The following is an 18578-nucleotide window of genomic DNA, read 5'->3' on the forward strand; positions in this document are numbered from 1 at the left end:
GCTTTTCTTACAGTAATATATAATTGTCGGGTGATAGAAATAAGCGATTTAGTGTAATGTCCCACCATTCGTGGTCGGACCCGAGATGGAAAAAAATAAATTACCGGTACCGCTTTCTGGGATAAATAACACTGCCAGTCCAGAATTCTTCTTAAAACCCTCTACGAAATGAAATAATACTTACGTAGTTGACTGGGGTCGGCTCTTTACTTTGATGCTGTTGGGGTCCATATTCAAAGAATCTATAGAACTAGTCCTTACCCGTTCAAAGATATGAGCTCTGAAATGATGTGCAGTGTGTGGGTTATGGGATGTGCACTGTGCACACAGTATATGAGGGATGGAAAGTAACTTTAACTGGTGCTTGCATGATAATATGTAGGAGCATCAATGTAAGAGATACCTGTTTCGTTTAATGGCTACAGAGATACTGTGTACCGATCTGCATGATTTTTGGACAAAATCTGTAACAGGGCCAGACAACAGAACCCCCCCCCCCTGCCCGACCGCCCGCCCGCCCACACACACACACACACACACACACACACACACACACACACACACACACACACACAGCTGGTTAAACATGTTGCCTCATGCTAGATGCAGAATAGATATGCCTCAAGCTAGATGCAGAATAGATATAGATACACCATAAAAATGCTAATATACAGCATATGATTTGTGAAAGTGACAAACGGGCTTCACAGTTATGTTAGGTGTGTTCATATGCGATTTCAGATCAATTGCTCCAGCCACTGAGGAGAAACGCTGTGACAGACACTCACTCAGACAGACAGACACTCACTCAGACAAACATTTGGAAAATGATATGTTTGATATACTTGTAAAACACAAATGTGGGTGGGCAATTCACCTTTAATTTAGCGGGCAAAATCTGATGTGCTCGGTATATGTATGGCATGCCCATATACAGTATGGGCATATCGGTCGGTATTGGTGACCTTATTGATATTGCCCAGCCAACAGACCAATCTGAGTAGGTTGGGTGCTCACTGCTTTTAGGACAAGGAAATCACTGATCGATCCAGTAGTTTGTGAGATTAGCCGCGGATTTGCAACCAGACAGACACACACACACACACACAGGCCCCATAGATACCCATGCTGTAAAAAATATCTTTAAATTTGTTTTGCATGTCTCCCCAGGTGGTACGATGCTGCATCCTCCACATTATCCACAAGGGGCGCTATATCACCGCCAACCGCCGCAGCATCTTCTTCCGGGCGGCGCACAACGCCGGGGAGATGGAGGCGTACTGCAGTGCGCTGTGCCAGCTCCGTGCCCTCCTCTACCTGGCCCAGCGCCTCCTGCACGACAACAGCCACGGGAACCTCTTCTTCCAAGAGGAGAGCGGCCTCAGCCAGAGCTTCGTCCGCGAGTACTGCTCCATGCACAAGGGCTGCTTCTATGGCCGCTGCCTGGGGTTCCAGGTGAGGAGGGTGGAGATGGATAGATGGGATGGGGAAGGGAATTGGAGGTACTGTGTGGCACTCCTGGGTGCAGTTGTAAAAGTAACTGCCCACCACAGCGTAGGCTGGGGGTTCGAATCCCGGCTTTGACGATCATCTATAGTCTATACTAACACAACTGGGGGATGGATGGATAGATAGATAGATGGATAGATACCTTTATTATCCTGTGGGGGAAATTCAGTTGCCCAGAGGCAGCACGGCTTCAAACCTCAGAAACACTGAACTTTGAAGCTAAAGTGCATGCCCAATTATATATTTTTGCATCATGCGTTGTTATGTTTTTGCTTAATTCTTGGTCTGAAATGAATGCTCTGTTTCATTCATGCACAGTTGGGACGTCAAGTACATCTGGAACATGGTGATAAAAAGCCCATATCCCCCTAAGCCATGCAGCTTGTTTAGTAGTGCATCTACTTCTGTCTAAAATGTTCTGATCATTGCATGTTATACTTTTTATTGTACAAGCACTTTGTACCTAATCTTTGCCCTGATGAAGGAATAACATATATTGGAGGACACATGCTTGTCTGCACCAGTGATACTCAACACTGGCCCGCGGGCCACTTCTGACCTGCTGTGGCCCACCAGCTTAATGTACTCTAAGTCACGCATCCAACAAGCTTTAAACTGAGCAGATGGCCAAAACATCTCGCCGAGTTTCTTTCTTTTTTTCTTCTTTTTTTTTACCAGTGGCTCTGCCCGACTAATTAGAATACCCAAAATGACATTGTAGGCCTAATGGAATGAAATTAAAGAGAAATGTACTGTAGCTCTACTTAACAACAGCATCATTAGCCATTTGGTAGCTAAACAGTGTTGCTTGATTTTATTTTATTTTCCTTAGCCATAACTATTTATTTTCACAAGTTTACCTTCTGTAAAAAGCCATTTGTGTTGAATGTGGGCCAAGTCATAAATAACATTGGGAAGCAATTGACAGAGAGATGTGCTCAGCTATCATTAATGTTATCCCACTTCATTGCAGGCAGACAGATATCAACCCAGACAAATAGCAGACAAATGTACATTAGTTTGTTTTAGTGTTTGTGTGGAATATGCTAATTGTACAGAATTATTAAAAAGTGTAGCAAATTACTTTGATTACAAATTGTGTCATTGGCAATTTATAAATGGAATTCCATGCTGTAAAATAATGCACATTGCACTTGTCTTATGTGGAAATAAAGCAAATAAAAGAAAGAAGTCAATCAAGTAATGTCATTTTATCAACTGGCCCCTTGACATTTGTATAATGTGGCCCACAAGTTCAGAAGTTTAAGTATCCCTGGTCTACACCCTCCCTAGTCAGGACCGAACCTAGGGGTTAGCAGTGACTAAATAAGGGGAATTTGCATATTGTGTTAAAAGGGGTGAAGATATTGTGTTAAAAGGGGTGAAGAAGGGGGAGTACAGGGCTCCCATCATCTACCCAGCTAACAGCCCCCCCTCCACTCCCCCAACCATCCATTCATCTCTCCTCTCTACGACCCCATTCTCATATTCTCTGTAATCCCAATCTTCTTTTTTTTGTTTTCTCCTCTGCTCTAGTTCACCCCAGGCATTCGGCCCTGTCTGCAGACTATTGCCATTGGCCTGGTGGCCTTCGGAGACAACTACAAACGCCAGCAGTCAGGAATAGGTTTGTTTCTGGTCAACAACACACACACACACACACACCACCGTCCGTCTAGCTACCTCATTCTCATTCACTGATCATTCTCTCGCTCCGCAGCAATATGACTCCCTGGCCCTTGACAGCGTGTAACTTTTTGATGTTTTCGTGTGTGTTCAGATCGCCAATGCTCTTTCATGCTCTGAAATATATATGAGTTACACCAGTTAGCCCAGGGACACCGGAGTGTTTTAAACACGCAACGCACGCACATCCACACACAGCCATAGATACGCACAGAGGCAGGGGTATTAAGTACAAGGACAATCACACAGACACACGCACACGTGCGTTCGCAAGTGGAACAAACGTACACTAGCAAGTATTTGAATATGCTATGCAACATGTAGAGAGCAAACTAAACAGCCTTGAGAAATGGTCCCTCCCTGCTCTTACTGTGTCTTGTGCTCTCTGCTGCGCCACAGTGGAGGCAGGAGATATTGCACCCGGCGGTGAGTACTATAATGACCCTCTTCCACCCTTCATAGTCTTCTCTAGGCACTTTGACAAAGTGAAGACGTTGGGGTCTAGACTCTATGGTCCCTGATAGCATTAACCACTTTGATTGACTTAGAACTAATGTTCTACACCAACCAGAACACCTGCAACCCATGAATTGACACCATTTTATAAAATTTAAGTGGTTAAAGGTGTCATGAGACTAGATGTCCTTAACTTCTGCATTGGAGGTTACTTTGGTGCAGTGGTCACATGGCTCCGTTCATATTGAGAAAAAAGTCAGACTTTCTCCACTTCCGTAGATTCCGATTCACACAGCATCTCGTGTAAGAGAAGTCATGGGAACGGAAGCTGCATAGTGTGTGAAGTCGGCCTTGATCTCACTGATGCCTGGTCGTGTGTGTGTGTTGTGTGTGTGTGTGCGTGTGTGCATACAGATCTTACAAAGCTTTTTTGTTTCAACACGGCACCTACCCCTGTAGATTTGGACGTTTAATTCCTGTTTAACGTAGAGCTTATCTTATGGGCGAATAGGCAGGCATTTCTTTACTCTTTTGATGGAAGAATCCATTTTTGAAAATGTGTGTTGTTTACCAGATGGCCTAGTGGAAATTGCCTAGTCTGTATACAGTGACCGTGCAAAATTCTCTGTTATTGTGGCACTATTCGACATAGCTGGCCGCTTGCTGACCTCATCTTTGAAACTGAAGAGTCAACAAAACATTGAAATTGCTGTGAATGGAACTTAAAAGCCAATTAAACTGCACAGGCTTCTGAGCTAACATGCTCTCAGACATTAAATAAACCAAAGGTGGTCACTTTTAATCACTCCTTATAAACTCTCTCTCTCTCTTCATCTCTCTATTCTTTCTCCCTCTTTCCATTCCTGTCTCAGTGAGTTGATGTGTTGTGATGTTTTAATTTGAATGTGCCAGCACTTCTGTCATTCACTCCCAACTTTCTCTCCCTCTAATTCCACCTTCCAACGTCCTCTTTTTTCCTTCTTTCTTGTCCCTTGTCTTTGACAATTCATTACTCTATCCTCCCGTTTTATCTAATCCCCTCTGCTAATTTGACCTTGCAATCTCTTTTCCTCATCACTGCTCCCCGCGAGTGGTTTCACTTTCCCTTTTTACAAACTCTGCTCTTCTCCTCAACTCTGCTTCCACTCATTCCCGTTCATCTACTCGCCTTCTGACCCACCGTCCCTCCTCCGTCTGTCCCCTGCCCTCTCTCTGTGTTCGCCCTCCTCTCTCAGGCGTAGCGGCGAATTCCCTCTTCAACTCTGGGAAGTACGCCATCGACCCTGAGCTGAGGGGCCAAGAGTACGAACGCGTCACCCAGAACCTGGACGTGCATTTCTGGAAGACTTTCTGGAACATCACAGAGACCGAGGTCCTGTCGGTGAGTGGGACTTGAATGACGCACACGTGCGCACGCTATCTCTCTCACTCACACACACACACACACACACACACACACACACACACACACACACACACACACACACACGCTCATAGGTAGGCATATGTAATTACCTACTGTACACATACATACCTTGTGTTGTATCAATCTATTATTATCTACTATGTACTTACACGCACGCACGCGCGCGCGCGCACACACACACACACACACACACACACACACACACACACACACACACACACACACACACACACACACACACACACACACACACCCACAATTGTGTATCTCGGCTATGCATTCTATTTCTTTATCCTTAGTTTAATCTATCTCTCGCGTTCTGTCTCTCCCTCCTCCTCTCTCTCTGTCTCTCTCCAGGGTCTGGCCAGTATGACGTCCACCCAGGTCAAAGTGAACCGTGCGCTCTCCGTCCCCGCCATCCCCTTTGACCTGCCAACGGTGTCCAACCCCACCGTGTACGTAACCATACCAGCACCGTCGGCACACATCGGCCCCGCCCCCGTCCAGATGAGGCTCATCTCCTATGACTTGCGCGAAGGACAGGTAACCTGGAATCTGTTTAATCCAGTTCACACTACAGTGCAATGGCACGTTTAAATGCCATACTGTTCCCCATTGTATAATCTGTTAGTAGACTTGATGAATTTCACAGCAGGCTTGAATAGTTACAGTTATTAACATTGTGTCGAGTCTTATTTGTTTGTTTTCAGTTTTATTTAGATGTAGATAAGTCTTGCATACCAGGCACAATCTATAAGTCTTGCATACCAGGCACAATCTATAAGTCTTGCATACCAGGCACAATCTATAAGTCTTGCATACCAGGCACAATCTATAAGTCTTGCATACCAGACACACTCTATATAAGTAGTTACCAGGTGCAAAGGAGAGGAGTAGAGTATACTGAACTTCAAAAGACCTTTTCTCGGTTTCAGTTTTCACACTATTTCCAAAAATTGCGTGTTTCAGTTACATGATCTCCCTCTGTTATTTTAACCACATGAGCCCTAGCATCCCTATTCTGGGCATGACATATGACATTCAGCAAAAATAGCAGAGTTTCTTGATCAGCATTTTGAGAGCAAAGCGATTTGGTATAAAAAAGGAAGGGGCCAAGTACAGAACCCTCGGGGACCCTGGTATGATATAGGGATTACGTGGTTAAATGTTCTAAATTAATCCAGTGTGGGTTTTTTTCTTAGATTTTTCTTTTATTCATTAACGATATGACTTAAAAAATCATTGCATTTTATTTTTATTCTTGAAAATCTTTGAATGTTTTTTGAAAATATAGAAATGATATATTTTCCGGACTATAAGGCGCACTTAAAAGCCTTTAATTTTCTCAATAAACTACAGTGCGCCTTATAGTCCAGTGCGCCTTATATATGGATCATTCATTGACATTGACATTCCCTTTAGCACAGCTCCATCTGTTGGATGCATAACGCAACGGTAGCGTCTATGTGCGCCTTATAGTCCGGTGCGCCTTATATATGAAAACAGTTCGAAAATAGACCATTCATTGACAGTGCGCCTTATAGTCCGGTGCGCCTTATAGTCCGGAAAATACGGTAATTAAAACCAAAATGTAGAAAACGAAAAATTAAGGGACCCATAAAAATGTGGGTCACTCACGGCACAAATGGGTCCTGACCCATTTTTTGGGAAGCGGGGTTTTAATTGACAATCAAGGGGCAGTATGGGGTTTTCTTTTCAGACTTTACAGTAGCTAGACGGGGAAGATACTGATGGGACTTGAGCCAAGGTCAGCTTGAGTACCATTTTAAGAGTCCTTTCTGTAGTTTGCGTTTAAATGCCTGGCGTCTGACCTGTCCTAAGTTTACGACAGTTTTCCTCATTAGTCTCTTTACGACCCACCACACATAGCCGTCACAAAGACAATGTCCTCTTAAAGATAATTGTTTCCCTAATTAATAATCTTAAGGTTTTCCCTGGCCGACTGCCTCTGTCTGCTTATCAATGACAAACCCTCCTCATCCGTTTTACATTTAATCTACTCGCTGTCATTATGTGCCTCTGCTTCTCTTTTAACTCTATCTCTTTCTCTGTGAGTGTGTCTCTCTCTCTCTTTCTAACTCTCAGGTAAGCATCTATAACACCATTCCCTATAGGGAGGGAGATCTCTCTTTATGCCTTCCTCCTCTTTTCTCTCTCTCTCCATGTCCTCCCTCTTGCTCTGTATCCTGGCACCCAACCAGATATGCTATCAGCAAAAACTTTGAGTCACTGATCTCGCTCCAACTAAACAACAGCATATTTTTTATTGTTTCAAAATACAAGCCTGCATTTCCCCAGACACCCTTTTCTCTCCCTCCATCCCTCCATTCTGGCCTCCCCTTGCTGCCCCCTCTCACCTCACACGTATCTTCCTCAAAATTCCTCCCATTCTTCTTCATTCCCTTTTCCTTCTCTCCCTTGCTCTCCATCTAAATATCATTTGATTCCTATTCATAAACATTCTTACTTCCCTCTCTCTCCCGCCCTTCTTTTCCTCTTCTCTTCCTCTCCCGACCTCCATCCTACATTGTTTTTGTTCATACATGGTTATTAGTGTTTCTCTGTGGTGATGGTTAGTATAGGGTGACCAGACGTCCAGTTTGGCCAGGACTGTCCCATTTTTCAAGCTGCGTGTCCCGGTGTCCTGACAAATATCTCTAAAACACTAATATTAACATCAACACATAAACAATAACATTTACTACAAAATTGTCCCGGTTTTCGCCAGAATTAAAATAATAGTAGCTGTTTTCAGTGGTTGCATAGACAGACATTTAACAAGTTCTTTTCATGTAAACATGCTAACCTAAACAATCAGAAAACATGAACAAATTCATTGCGTGTCTGAAGTCACGCTGAGGCTGTTTGTCAATCACTCACTGTAATGTGTGCATTGCTTTGAGGGTCCCGGTTTTTAGGCAACAGGGTTCGCGTCCCGGTTTGAGCGGCTGAAAATATGGTCACCCTAGGTTAGTAGCAAGTTGCTGCAGTGCAGTGTAGCTTAGCTTTTCTCCCCACTCTCGAAGGGAGCCGCATTGCTAAAGCAAGAACACAATGTCAGACAGTTGGACGTTGAAAACAGGCCCTTTGTTCGCAGTGTGTGCACAGACTGCAGACATTCAATAGAGTTTAGCAAACAAACACTGTGATTCAGTGTTTGCTGATCCTCTGAGCCCGTAGGAAGTTTAAAACGGTAGAAATAACTTCCGTTGGTTTGTCCACAAAGTCATGGCATCTGATCTTTCTCTCTTTTGTCTCTCTCTCTCTGTCTGTCTCCAGGACAGTGAGGCTCTGCTGTCTCTGACCCGTGCTGAGGGGGGCTCTCTCTCCCTGTCTCTGGGAATGAAGACCAAGCGCAGCCCCCCATCTCCCTACCTCGTGCTCCATTTCCATGGTGGAGGCTTTGTAGCCCAGACCTCGAAGTCTCATGAGGTAAGACTCCTCTCTTTCGCTCTCTCACTCACTCTCCATTTTTTGCTCACTCACTCACTCACTCACTCACTCACTCACTCACTCACTCACTCACTCGCTTTCTCTCTCGCTCTCTCTCTCCTCCCCCCTTTTAATTTTGGCCATCCAATCGGTTTCATTTGGCAAGCAAGGTAAGGTGAACCAATCCTGTGAGTGCGGTCAAATCAATATGGAAGTAATTCAGCACAGGTCTGCATTTTACAGTGTCTAAACCACCTGCTTTATCCTTTGAAAAGAATCTGTGCAGTTGGCTTGCATTTAGCCTTTTTTTGTTGTTGTTGTTGTATATGTTGGGTAGGTATTAAGCCAAGAGAGGGAGGCAGAGGCAGGATTTGATCCTAGGCCAACAAGCGTTGGGATCCAAAGGAAATGTCTTACCCACTACACATCTCTGATGGGCACATCTAAGCCTCCCCTTAATCCCTTCTTTCCTGTTTGTTCCATGACCAAGAATCAGAAATAATATAGACTTGGTGGAACAGTCCATTAGCATGCAAGTAGCAGCAGTGTGACTCATTAGCAAGGAGAAAAGGCTTCCGCTGTTGGCCTTCAGAACCGCTATTCCACCCTACCTGGCGCCACCGGGCTCTGGTCTCATTCTGCCGGGAATCTAACGCACTGTGACGTCAGCCAACAGCCTCCCATACACACACACACACACACACACACACACACACACACACACACACACACACACACACACACACACACACACAGTCAGCAGTAGGGATGGGATGATATGAACATTTCATATCACAATTATTGTGACAAAAGAAATCACGATTTACGATATTATCGCAATAATCAAAATCCATTATCCTGGGGCGGAACATTTGCCAAAAAATAGCAGATCTACAAGCTCACAACGCGTTGCGACGCATTGTGAGCTTGTAGATCGGCTATTTTTTGGCAAAGACATTTGATAGAGAGTGAAAAAAAAAAGACTATCAAGTACGTATATTATAAGTATCTTTGACCAATTATAGAGGGTTTAAGTGGTACCGGATATGCAGCTCGGCAAATAAAAGGTGAATTGATCCCAGTGCATGACGGAGGACGACATCACGATAAATGAAATCTCCACGATACGATTATCGTGAGTGTTTTTTTTTTCACGATAAACGATAATATCGGGTATCGTCCCATCCCTAGTCTGCAGACTCGCTTCCTGTGTGAACTCATCGAAGCTTCAACTCCGACCGTGTTTTCTCAAGCTAATTGAAATTGAACTGAGGCTAATTAAAGTGTTGAGAAGACAGACACTTGTTGTCAGGGGGGGGGGGGTTCTCGCCCAGTCAATAGCGCGGCTCATAATGAGCCACTACGCTAATTACTGTGTAATTAATCCGCGCAAACTTGATTGACAGACTCTGACCCCTTTGAAAACCCCGCCCTTAACTAGCAGTGAGCCGGAGGCTGAGGGCCAAGTCTCTGTTGTCCTCTGGAGCTCTCTCCTCCTCGCTTTTCACATTAACCCATTTAGGCCTAAAATTTGTGGATGCTTTAACTATTAAAAAATAGCAGATATACAAGCTCACAGCGCGGCACTCGGTGCTGCGATCTGCTATTTTTGAAAAAAGTTGTGAAAATGTGTGCAAATCTTTGAATATATGTATTTTTCAAAGCGAACGTTTGTAACTCAAATTTTGCTTCTGGGTGGTCCCTGGAACTAGATATTTTGAGATGGGGGTCCGTGACCAAATACATATCAGTTTGGGGGTCCTTCACATGAAAAGGTTTGAGAACCACTGACATAGTAGTCTCTCAAGAACAGACTAACTGAGCTCCAGTTAAGTGAAAAGGACCTTTTCTTTGACGATGGCTGGCCAGATTGTTGACATACAAACATCGGTTTTTCAAAAAATCTTAGAAGGATTCAAAAGACACTTATGTAATCGGGTCAAAAATCGACTTTTCACGATTTTTCAAAAATAGCAGATCTACAAGCTCGCAGCGCGGCACTCGGTGCCGCGCTGTGAGCTTGTATATCTGCTATTTTTCAATAGTTAAAACATAAAATATTGCGTCATAATGTGTTCAGGCCTAAATGGGTTAATCCCTTTGCTTCCTGTCACACTGTGTGTGCCGCTCCACTGAGCTGAATCTGTGTAATGGATACACCACCGCGTATACATAGACTTATGCACACGTACACAAACATCAGTATGTGTATGTATGTATGCATGTGTACACAGTATATCGTCGTTGTCGGGTGGAAATGTCCAAAACCTTGTATGGTTTTATCATTAAAAAAATTTAACTAAACGAGTGAAAACAGCCGATCTACAAGCACACAACGCCTTGCACCGCAAGGCGTTGTGTGCTTGTAGATCTGCTGTTTTCACTACTTTTGTGTGACGGCCTTGTCTGATGAAGCAGGGCTTTACTTCGTGAAAAAAAAGGTTTCTGCCCGACAGTGATGATGTATGTGGTTGCTGTTTTGTAGAAACCTTGTATCTCCATATTTCAGTTTTTGTTTTTTCATGTAATAATTGTATACTTCATCGAATGACGATCTATAAGCTCACAACTATTTGGTGCGTTGTGAGCCTTGTAGTTCTACAATTGTTTTTTTTTCTCTCTCTTCTTTGAGAAATAACTAACTGTTTTGGACATTTCCGTCTGACAGCGACACATATACTGTGTACATACACACACACACACACACACACACACACACACACACACACACACACACACACGCATATTTGAAAGGCATACATTTGCCCCTCTAATCTGTAAATCACTTGGTGGCCTCTTTCATGGACTTTGAACTGACTGGTGTGACGAGAGGCGAGACGGCACACAAAAGCAGTTGCTGCTCAAACTTCTTGCCCTCTCGTGTCTGTGCGACAGTGACGGGATTATTTCAAGTCCTCCCTTGCTCCCACTACCGCCTCCTCCTACACGGGCGCGTTCATCCGCCCGAGCGTGTGAAGTGTGCGTGTGGCAGTGGGATGGTAAAAAGCCAGTGTAAGACAAGGCTCTGTGAAATCACCAGAGACGCACGCCGCCTTGATCTGTGGCTGCATAGCAACCAGAATATGTGAGCGATGGGAAGAAAGACTGACAGAGGGAAAGAGATGGGGAGAGGAGAAGATGAAGAGAATAGTGGGGGTAGGTAGCGAGGGGGATCTTAGAATGTGTGTGTGTGGGTTTGGTGGGTTGTCATGTTGTATTAACAGAAAGCCGTTACAAGCCCAGTGGAGAAAGATTACTCCAAGCTCTAATGGAAGAAATGCAGTTGTTACCTTAGAGCAGGGGTCTTCAACATTTTCAGGCCAAGGACCCCTTAGCTGAGAGAGAGATGAAGCAGGGACCTCCTCTAGATCTTGTATAAATCCTTTTTTGACAGCACTGTCATCAGTCGATGTTGGATTAGTGTTAATGTGTTTTTTCAGACATTTAATCACTTAAATTGTCGATACTTTGTAAACTTGACCTATCTCGGTACTTGGAATACTCCTTTTTTTTACCTCCACACCCAACCTATTTGCAGAAAATAGCCAATCTACCAGTGAATTAGCATATATAATCTCTCTATCCAATATTTGCATTCATTATTTCCAACAACCTGGAAGAACAAGAGCTTTGTTTAAACTGCAGCGTATTTCTTCTCCGACCTGCCGACGGCATGTCATAACGCTTCCAAATTCTCAGCAGGTTGGAAATGCTGAAAAAAGCTCTCATTCTTAAAATCTACTAATAGAAAGAATGTCAACTTGGTATGGAAATGCTTCAAATATTTCCAGGTAGTTGGAAATATATAATCAAAACAACATGATTCCCCAAAAAGGGCACGGCTTAGGGACGATGCATACTCCGCTTTTAGTGCCGAAATAAATGAGTCTCTAAAAGTGGAGTATGCATCGGCCCTTAGGCGGTGTAAAGTTAGACACAAAGTCATGAATACGTTCAAATCCGTTTTGTTGACTTAACTTTGAGAATGCCCACTGTCCCTTTGTTTTCCATGCACAGAAAAATGCGGAGAGTTTTTGCCTATAAATCAAAGACAGACGATAACATCATGGCAGAAAGGTGTTGGGACAAATTAGGCTGTTGTCAGACTGTCGAGATGGACGCGGTGACAACTGACAAGTGTTCAATGTGTCCGTCCCTGCCTGACGCTGTCCTCTTTGTCTTATTCATTTATCACTCGACTTTGTCAACTAAATGGACGGCACTCCGTGCTGTCACACCAAGGGAGTGTTTGCCCTGCTCTCCTCAACTCTCTCCTTCACTCCCCAGAGTACATCTATCCATCCATCCATCCATCCATCCATCCATCCATCCATCCATCCTCTCCTCTCCTCTCCTCTCCTCTCCTCTCCTCAACTCTCTCCTTCACTCCCTAGAGTACATCTATCTATCCTCTCTTCTCCTCCTCAACTCTCTCCATGACTCCCTAGTGTACATCTATCCATCCATCCATCCTCTCCTCTCATCTCCTCTCCTCTTCTCCTGATCTGATGACCAGTGGCTGTCAGGAGAGTTGAGGAGAGGAGAGTAGAGTGATGGATAGCTGGGCTTAAGCCTCAGTGATAATTCCGTCGACTGAAACGATGACGAAAAATGTTCGCCGACTACCTTTTTTCACTGACGAAAACGAAATAAAAACTAAGCTATGATGACTAAAACGAATTTCTAACTATAAATGTAGTTTATTAAATGTGCTATAATAAAGATGATGGGTAATGTTGATATGATCATGATAATTGGTGGGGAAAAACAACAACCATATAATATCTTATTGCGACTGAAGGTCGCAGTTTACCATGAGAAATGTCACAGCTTGTCTCCGTGTGTGTACACATTTTTACAGCCTATGGGTTTGTTGCTCTGACATCATGCTCTGATGTCACTGTGATGTCCGGCACATCTTTGTCCACGTATCCGTGTATCTCTGAACTAAGGTCACGCCTGACACTGTGGTTCCCTTGTTGACACATCACTTGACACATCACTGTGACATCCTTTTATGCCCATATATGAAGATCCCTGATGTCATCGATAATAATATCACTGGCCAGATGGCCAAGGCATGGCCCATATCTGTGTGGCTGGTTCAGATAGGGATCTCCATGTATGGGCATAACATATATTGTATGTTGTGATGTCATGGGAACCACTCTAACAGAATGACACTGACATATATGGAGATCAATGACATATATGGATATCCCTGATGTCATCAATATTAAGCCCATATCTAACAGGACTTCATATGGAAATGCGGTGCCTCCTTCCGGGGACTGCCCGTAAGTCCAACATCTCATTAGTCCTACAGGGTTAGGTTTAGGCATAGTTTTACTGAGGTTAGGGTTATCATTCAACAGGTTAGCATTCACCAGCGTCAGCAGGTTAGCATTCACCAGGTTAGGTTTAGGCATAGTTTTACTGAGGTTAGGATTAGGTTTAGGCATAGTAGCATTCACCAGGTTTGTGTTCACCAGCGTCGGCAGGTTAGCATTCACCAGGTTAGAATTCACCAGCGTCGGACTAATGGGATGTCGGAAACAATGAGGCGTCGGACCAATGCCATGGCACCTGCTCCTTCCGGGGACTGCCCATAAGGTGAACTACAAAACAAGCGCTCCGGTCCCCAATCTCACTGGTACCTCAAAAACACTGTAACATATAAAAATATATGGACCCATGCATGCACATATAAACTCAGTACCTCCCTAACCCACACACACATCTATCCAGTGTGTTTGTGTAGCAGAGGTGGCAGCCCACAGAGAGAGAGATTAACTTTGGTGTCTGTCTGAAGGTGAATAGAACTGCAAGTCCCATTAACCCCTCTGACAACTGATCTGTGTGTGTGTGTGTGTGTGTGTGTGTGTGTGTGTGTGTGTGTGTGTGTGTGTGTGTGTGTGTGTGTGTGTGTGTGTGTGTGTGTGTGTGTGTGTGTGTGTGTGTGTGTGTGTGTGTGTGTGTGTGTGTGTGTGTGTGTGTGTGTGTGTGTGTGTGTCCATTCCTCAGCTCTCTCTCTGTGTAAGGAGATGATATATGTTATGTAACTGTCATAGTTGGTGCTTAGCACTGACAATGTATCTGACAAACTCTCAACAGTGGCGTGGATACACAGAAAAAACACATACAGTACATACATAAGACGTATGCATATCATCTTTAATCTTTCATTAAATATCGTTGCTGTCAGGTGGATACCCTATATCCATAATCAGTGTAATAGTGAAAATGGCACATCTGCAAGCTCGCAGAACATTGCTGTGTGACACATTGAGCTTGTAGTATAGATGGATGCCCAACAGCAATGATATGCAAAGACGCGAACATGCAGTCTCCCTCATATAAATCCCACCTGAATTTCACACATGTGGCGGCACCCACAAATCTATGGCATATCTCACCAGACACTCCTTCGCATAAACGGTTCTTCAAGACACAGATATTCATGTGTCAGCTGTCTAGCTGTTGTATCTGCTGTGACAGACGGGAGCTTACTTTTAAGAGAGCACTGCACACACTCAGAACTGGTGTTGTTGATTTAGATTTTCACATTGCATCAGCCACCGCTGAGGTGACATGCGCACACACACACACACACACCAACACAGGGTGTTGAGAGAGGAGACCTTTCACTGCCAGCCCTGTTGCCACAAGTCAAAATAGCTGATTGAGGTTAAGAAGTTAGGAATGGATAAGTAAAGCTATAGGCTAGAGGGCATTGTAACAAGAATTCATGCAGCAGTACGACTGGTCGAGCAGGCACGTGTTCATACTTTGAGCAACAACAGAGTGAAAAACGTAATTTACATAACTGTGTCTTCTTCGAATACTTCCCGTCTCGCGTCTCCTGCAAATCCCAGACTTGTTCCTTGCATACAGTGTTGCGTACGATGGCTGTGTACTGTGGTGTTTTACCATATGAGAGGAAATTGAGATGAGGTGACTGTGCTTACTGCTAGCAGTCCATCTGGCTTCTTCTAGACAGAAAGCAGACGGCAGAGAAGGGAGCACAATTTTCATAACTAATACGGGTTTATTCCCCCTTCTTAGTGCTTTCTCATCTTCCTCCCTTCACTGACTCTGTCGTCTCTCTCTGTTTTCTCTATCTGCCTGCTTCCCTTACACCACAGCATGTATTAATGTACTGCTCACTTTGGAAGAACTAAACAGTGTTTTTTTGTACCGGAAATTAAACATTTCTCTCTGTCTCTCTCTCTCTTTCCATCTGTCGCTCTTCTCTATTCAGTTTAAAGTGATGTAAAACAATGCTTTTTGTATGACACAAGAGTTCCCATACATTGTTTACATTCCACACAGTTTCCATGCATTGTCAAAGCAGGGCATGGTTACATTCACCAGTTCTCTCTCCTTTTCTTTTTTTTCTTTTCACAGATGCTTGGTATTTTTTATATAGATGGAAGCTAGATTTGAAGTCTGCCTCTTATCATAATATGATTTGATGATAATACTTAACTATATTATAGTGCCACCAACTGTAATTTTAGATTCTAGCTAAAAAGCATAATTGTATACCGTACTTTGGCTTTGTGCCGCTCTTATGAGTTTGTAGAGCTGCTATTTTTTAAAGATTGCGAAGATTTTTGCAAATCTTTGACTATATACTTAGACTTTTTTTTAAGTGAACATATTTAACTCAAATCTTTGCTTCTGGGTGTTCCTGGAACAACATATTGGGGAGATGGGGAGGTTTGAGAACCACTGAAATTAAACATGATTTTTTCAGAAAACTGTTAGGATTTAGAAGACATTTTTAAAAATTGGCCTGTGGTGTTAATGGGTATATCTTCATATAATTTGTACTCTATTTTTTTCTGACCAGCCTTACCTGAAGAGTTGGTCTCAGGACCTTGGGGTCCCCATCCTGTCAGTGGACTACTCTCTGGCCCCTGAGGCCCCATTCCCCAGGGCCCTGGAGGAGTGCTTCTATGCCTACTGCTGGGCCCTCAAGAACCATCGTTTACTAGGTACACACTCACCACAATAGATTTGTATTGATGTTGCTATGTTTAGCATTACACTTGTCATGGTCTTTTTGTTTTGGAGAGTTTGGGGGGCAATTAGCCTGGCAAACACAGACTGTGTTGCAGAGAATGCACATCGCCAGTGAGCTGTTAGTCATAGTACGGGCTAATAGCATCCTGTCTTCATACTGCATTGTTGTTTACGATCACCACTGTGTGCATTCTGTTTTTTAAGATCATGGGAAAAGTACATTAATTAGAGGGGCCACTTGCGTTAGGTGGTTTAAGAAAAAGTCATTTATACACATTCATTGTTCAGTTGAAAATAACAGCATTTTTGTCATACAACACGGTCTTGCAACAAAGGCTAAATTAGCTGACGCCAGAGTGTAGCCCACAGCAAAAGAAGAAAAATGCACTTTTCTCGAGGCGAAATTGTGTAGTAGACTATTTCTGCAAATCCACTCCGGGTCCTAGTCCGCTTAGAGAGGATTCATTCATCACTTTGAAAGTAATCTTCCCTGATAGAGTGCAACACATTGTCCCACAGTGTGGTCATTGTTCTGCAACATTGCCGTAGATTATGCAGACTCCTTTGGCGTCATTTCATCCCATGTTTTGGCGATAAACACGAGACAGCTGCTTACTCTTGTGTAAGTCTCTCCACTGAAGCCCACTGTGTCAGTTGAGCAGTATCTCTAGTGTAGTGCAGTGGTGCCGGTGGTATGGAACAAGATGGCAGTGTGGGTACGAGCCACACAGAACGGATAAGCGCCCCCCTCACAGTACCCACATGTGAGCTGTACTGTATATGTTTGTTGGTGGCAGAATGAGTCACCACCCACTGCTGTGTTTTGTCCCCCTGGTGAATTTGGCACACACAGTAAAAATCCTTAGCATTAATTCAGCTCTGAGTTTATAAATGGAAAAATCGTTAGGGGTAAAAAGAGAAGAAAAATGTTAATCAAATACAGTACTTAAAATATATATTTTGTTATTGCATTTATATTGATTTTACTGTGTAGCAAGCAACAGTAAAACTCCTCTCCATACCCCCTCCCCTCCCCTCCCCTCCTCTCCCCTCTTCTCCTCGACTCTTTCAACTCTTCATTCTGTCCATTCCTCTGCCGTTCTTCTTGTCACCTTTCTCGTCCTCTTCATTCTCCCCACGTCTCTCTCTCGTCTCCTTGTCTCCGTCTGGTCTGTAACGCTCTGCTGTCCACCCCTCCTCCTCCAGGCTGGACAGGGGAGTGTGTGTGTCTGGCCGGTGACAGCGCGGGGGGCAACCTGTCAGTGACCACGTCCATGCGAGCGGTGGCCCACGGCGTACGCAAGCCGGACGGCATCGTGGCGATCTACCCGGCCACCCTGCTCACCGCCTACGCCTCGCCCTCCCGCCTGCTGACACTCATGGATCCCCTGCTCCCCCTCAGCGTGCTGACCAGGTGTCTCAGCGCCTACGCAGGTATGTGTAAGGTTGTCACTATTATGACGACGATTAATTGTCATACAAATAATTGCGATTAATGATTGCGACCGTCAGGTCGCAGTTACTATCAAAACCTCGACCAGCTGTCCGTCAGTCAGTCCGTCCGTCAGTCTGTCTGTCACACGTCACATGTCACACTTTTGCCCTGCTCATATCTCCGCAACCGTTGCCCCGATCCATGCCGAATTTTGCATACACACTCCTTGGCTCCATCAATTCTCACATGACCCTCTTCTAGCGCCACCATGAGGCAGATTCTTGCAAAACACATTTATGGACACAGCTCCTACAATTTTTACACTAAAATCACGCAAATCGGTACACAGTAGGTCTACACATGTCATCAACATGGATCTGTCCCATTTAGCGCCACCTTCAGGCCGATTTTTTCAAACACATTTTTGGACACTGCTCCTTCAGATTTTGCCCTAAAATCACACAAATCGGTACACAGTATGTCTACACTCATGTCATCAACATGGATGTGTGTGTGTGTGTGTGTGTGTGTGTGTGTGTGTGTGTGTGTGTGTGTGTGTGTGTGTGTGTGTGTGTGTGTGTGTGT

The 18578-nt window shown here is 44.1% G+C and overlaps 1 protein-coding gene across 1 annotated transcript in view; it reads left to right on the forward strand.

The window, feature by feature from the left end:
• Nucleotides 1-18578, forward strand: part of LOC308297553 (hormone-sensitive lipase-like) — a gene marked incomplete at its 3' end in the record, with an annotated part of 58159 nt that overhangs the window by 28187 nt on the left and 11394 nt on the right. Inside the window, exons 3-9 of the mRNA XM_080741010.1 lie at nucleotides 1171-1455; nucleotides 3046-3136; nucleotides 4887-5032; nucleotides 5435-5620; nucleotides 8378-8530; nucleotides 16386-16530; nucleotides 17765-17998. Coding sequence (XP_080597136.1) covers nucleotides 1171-1455; nucleotides 3046-3136; nucleotides 4887-5032; nucleotides 5435-5620; nucleotides 8378-8530; nucleotides 16386-16530; nucleotides 17765-17998 — 1240 coding nt within the window. The remainder of the gene's footprint in view (nucleotides 1-1170; nucleotides 1456-3045; nucleotides 3137-4886; nucleotides 5033-5434; nucleotides 5621-8377; nucleotides 8531-16385; nucleotides 16531-17764; nucleotides 17999-18578) is intronic.

Source organism: Nannobrachium achirus (assembly GCF_963921795.1).
Source record: "Nannobrachium achirus genome assembly, chromosome: 2".
NCBI lineage: Eukaryota > Metazoa > Chordata > Actinopteri > Myctophiformes > Myctophidae > Nannobrachium > Nannobrachium achirus.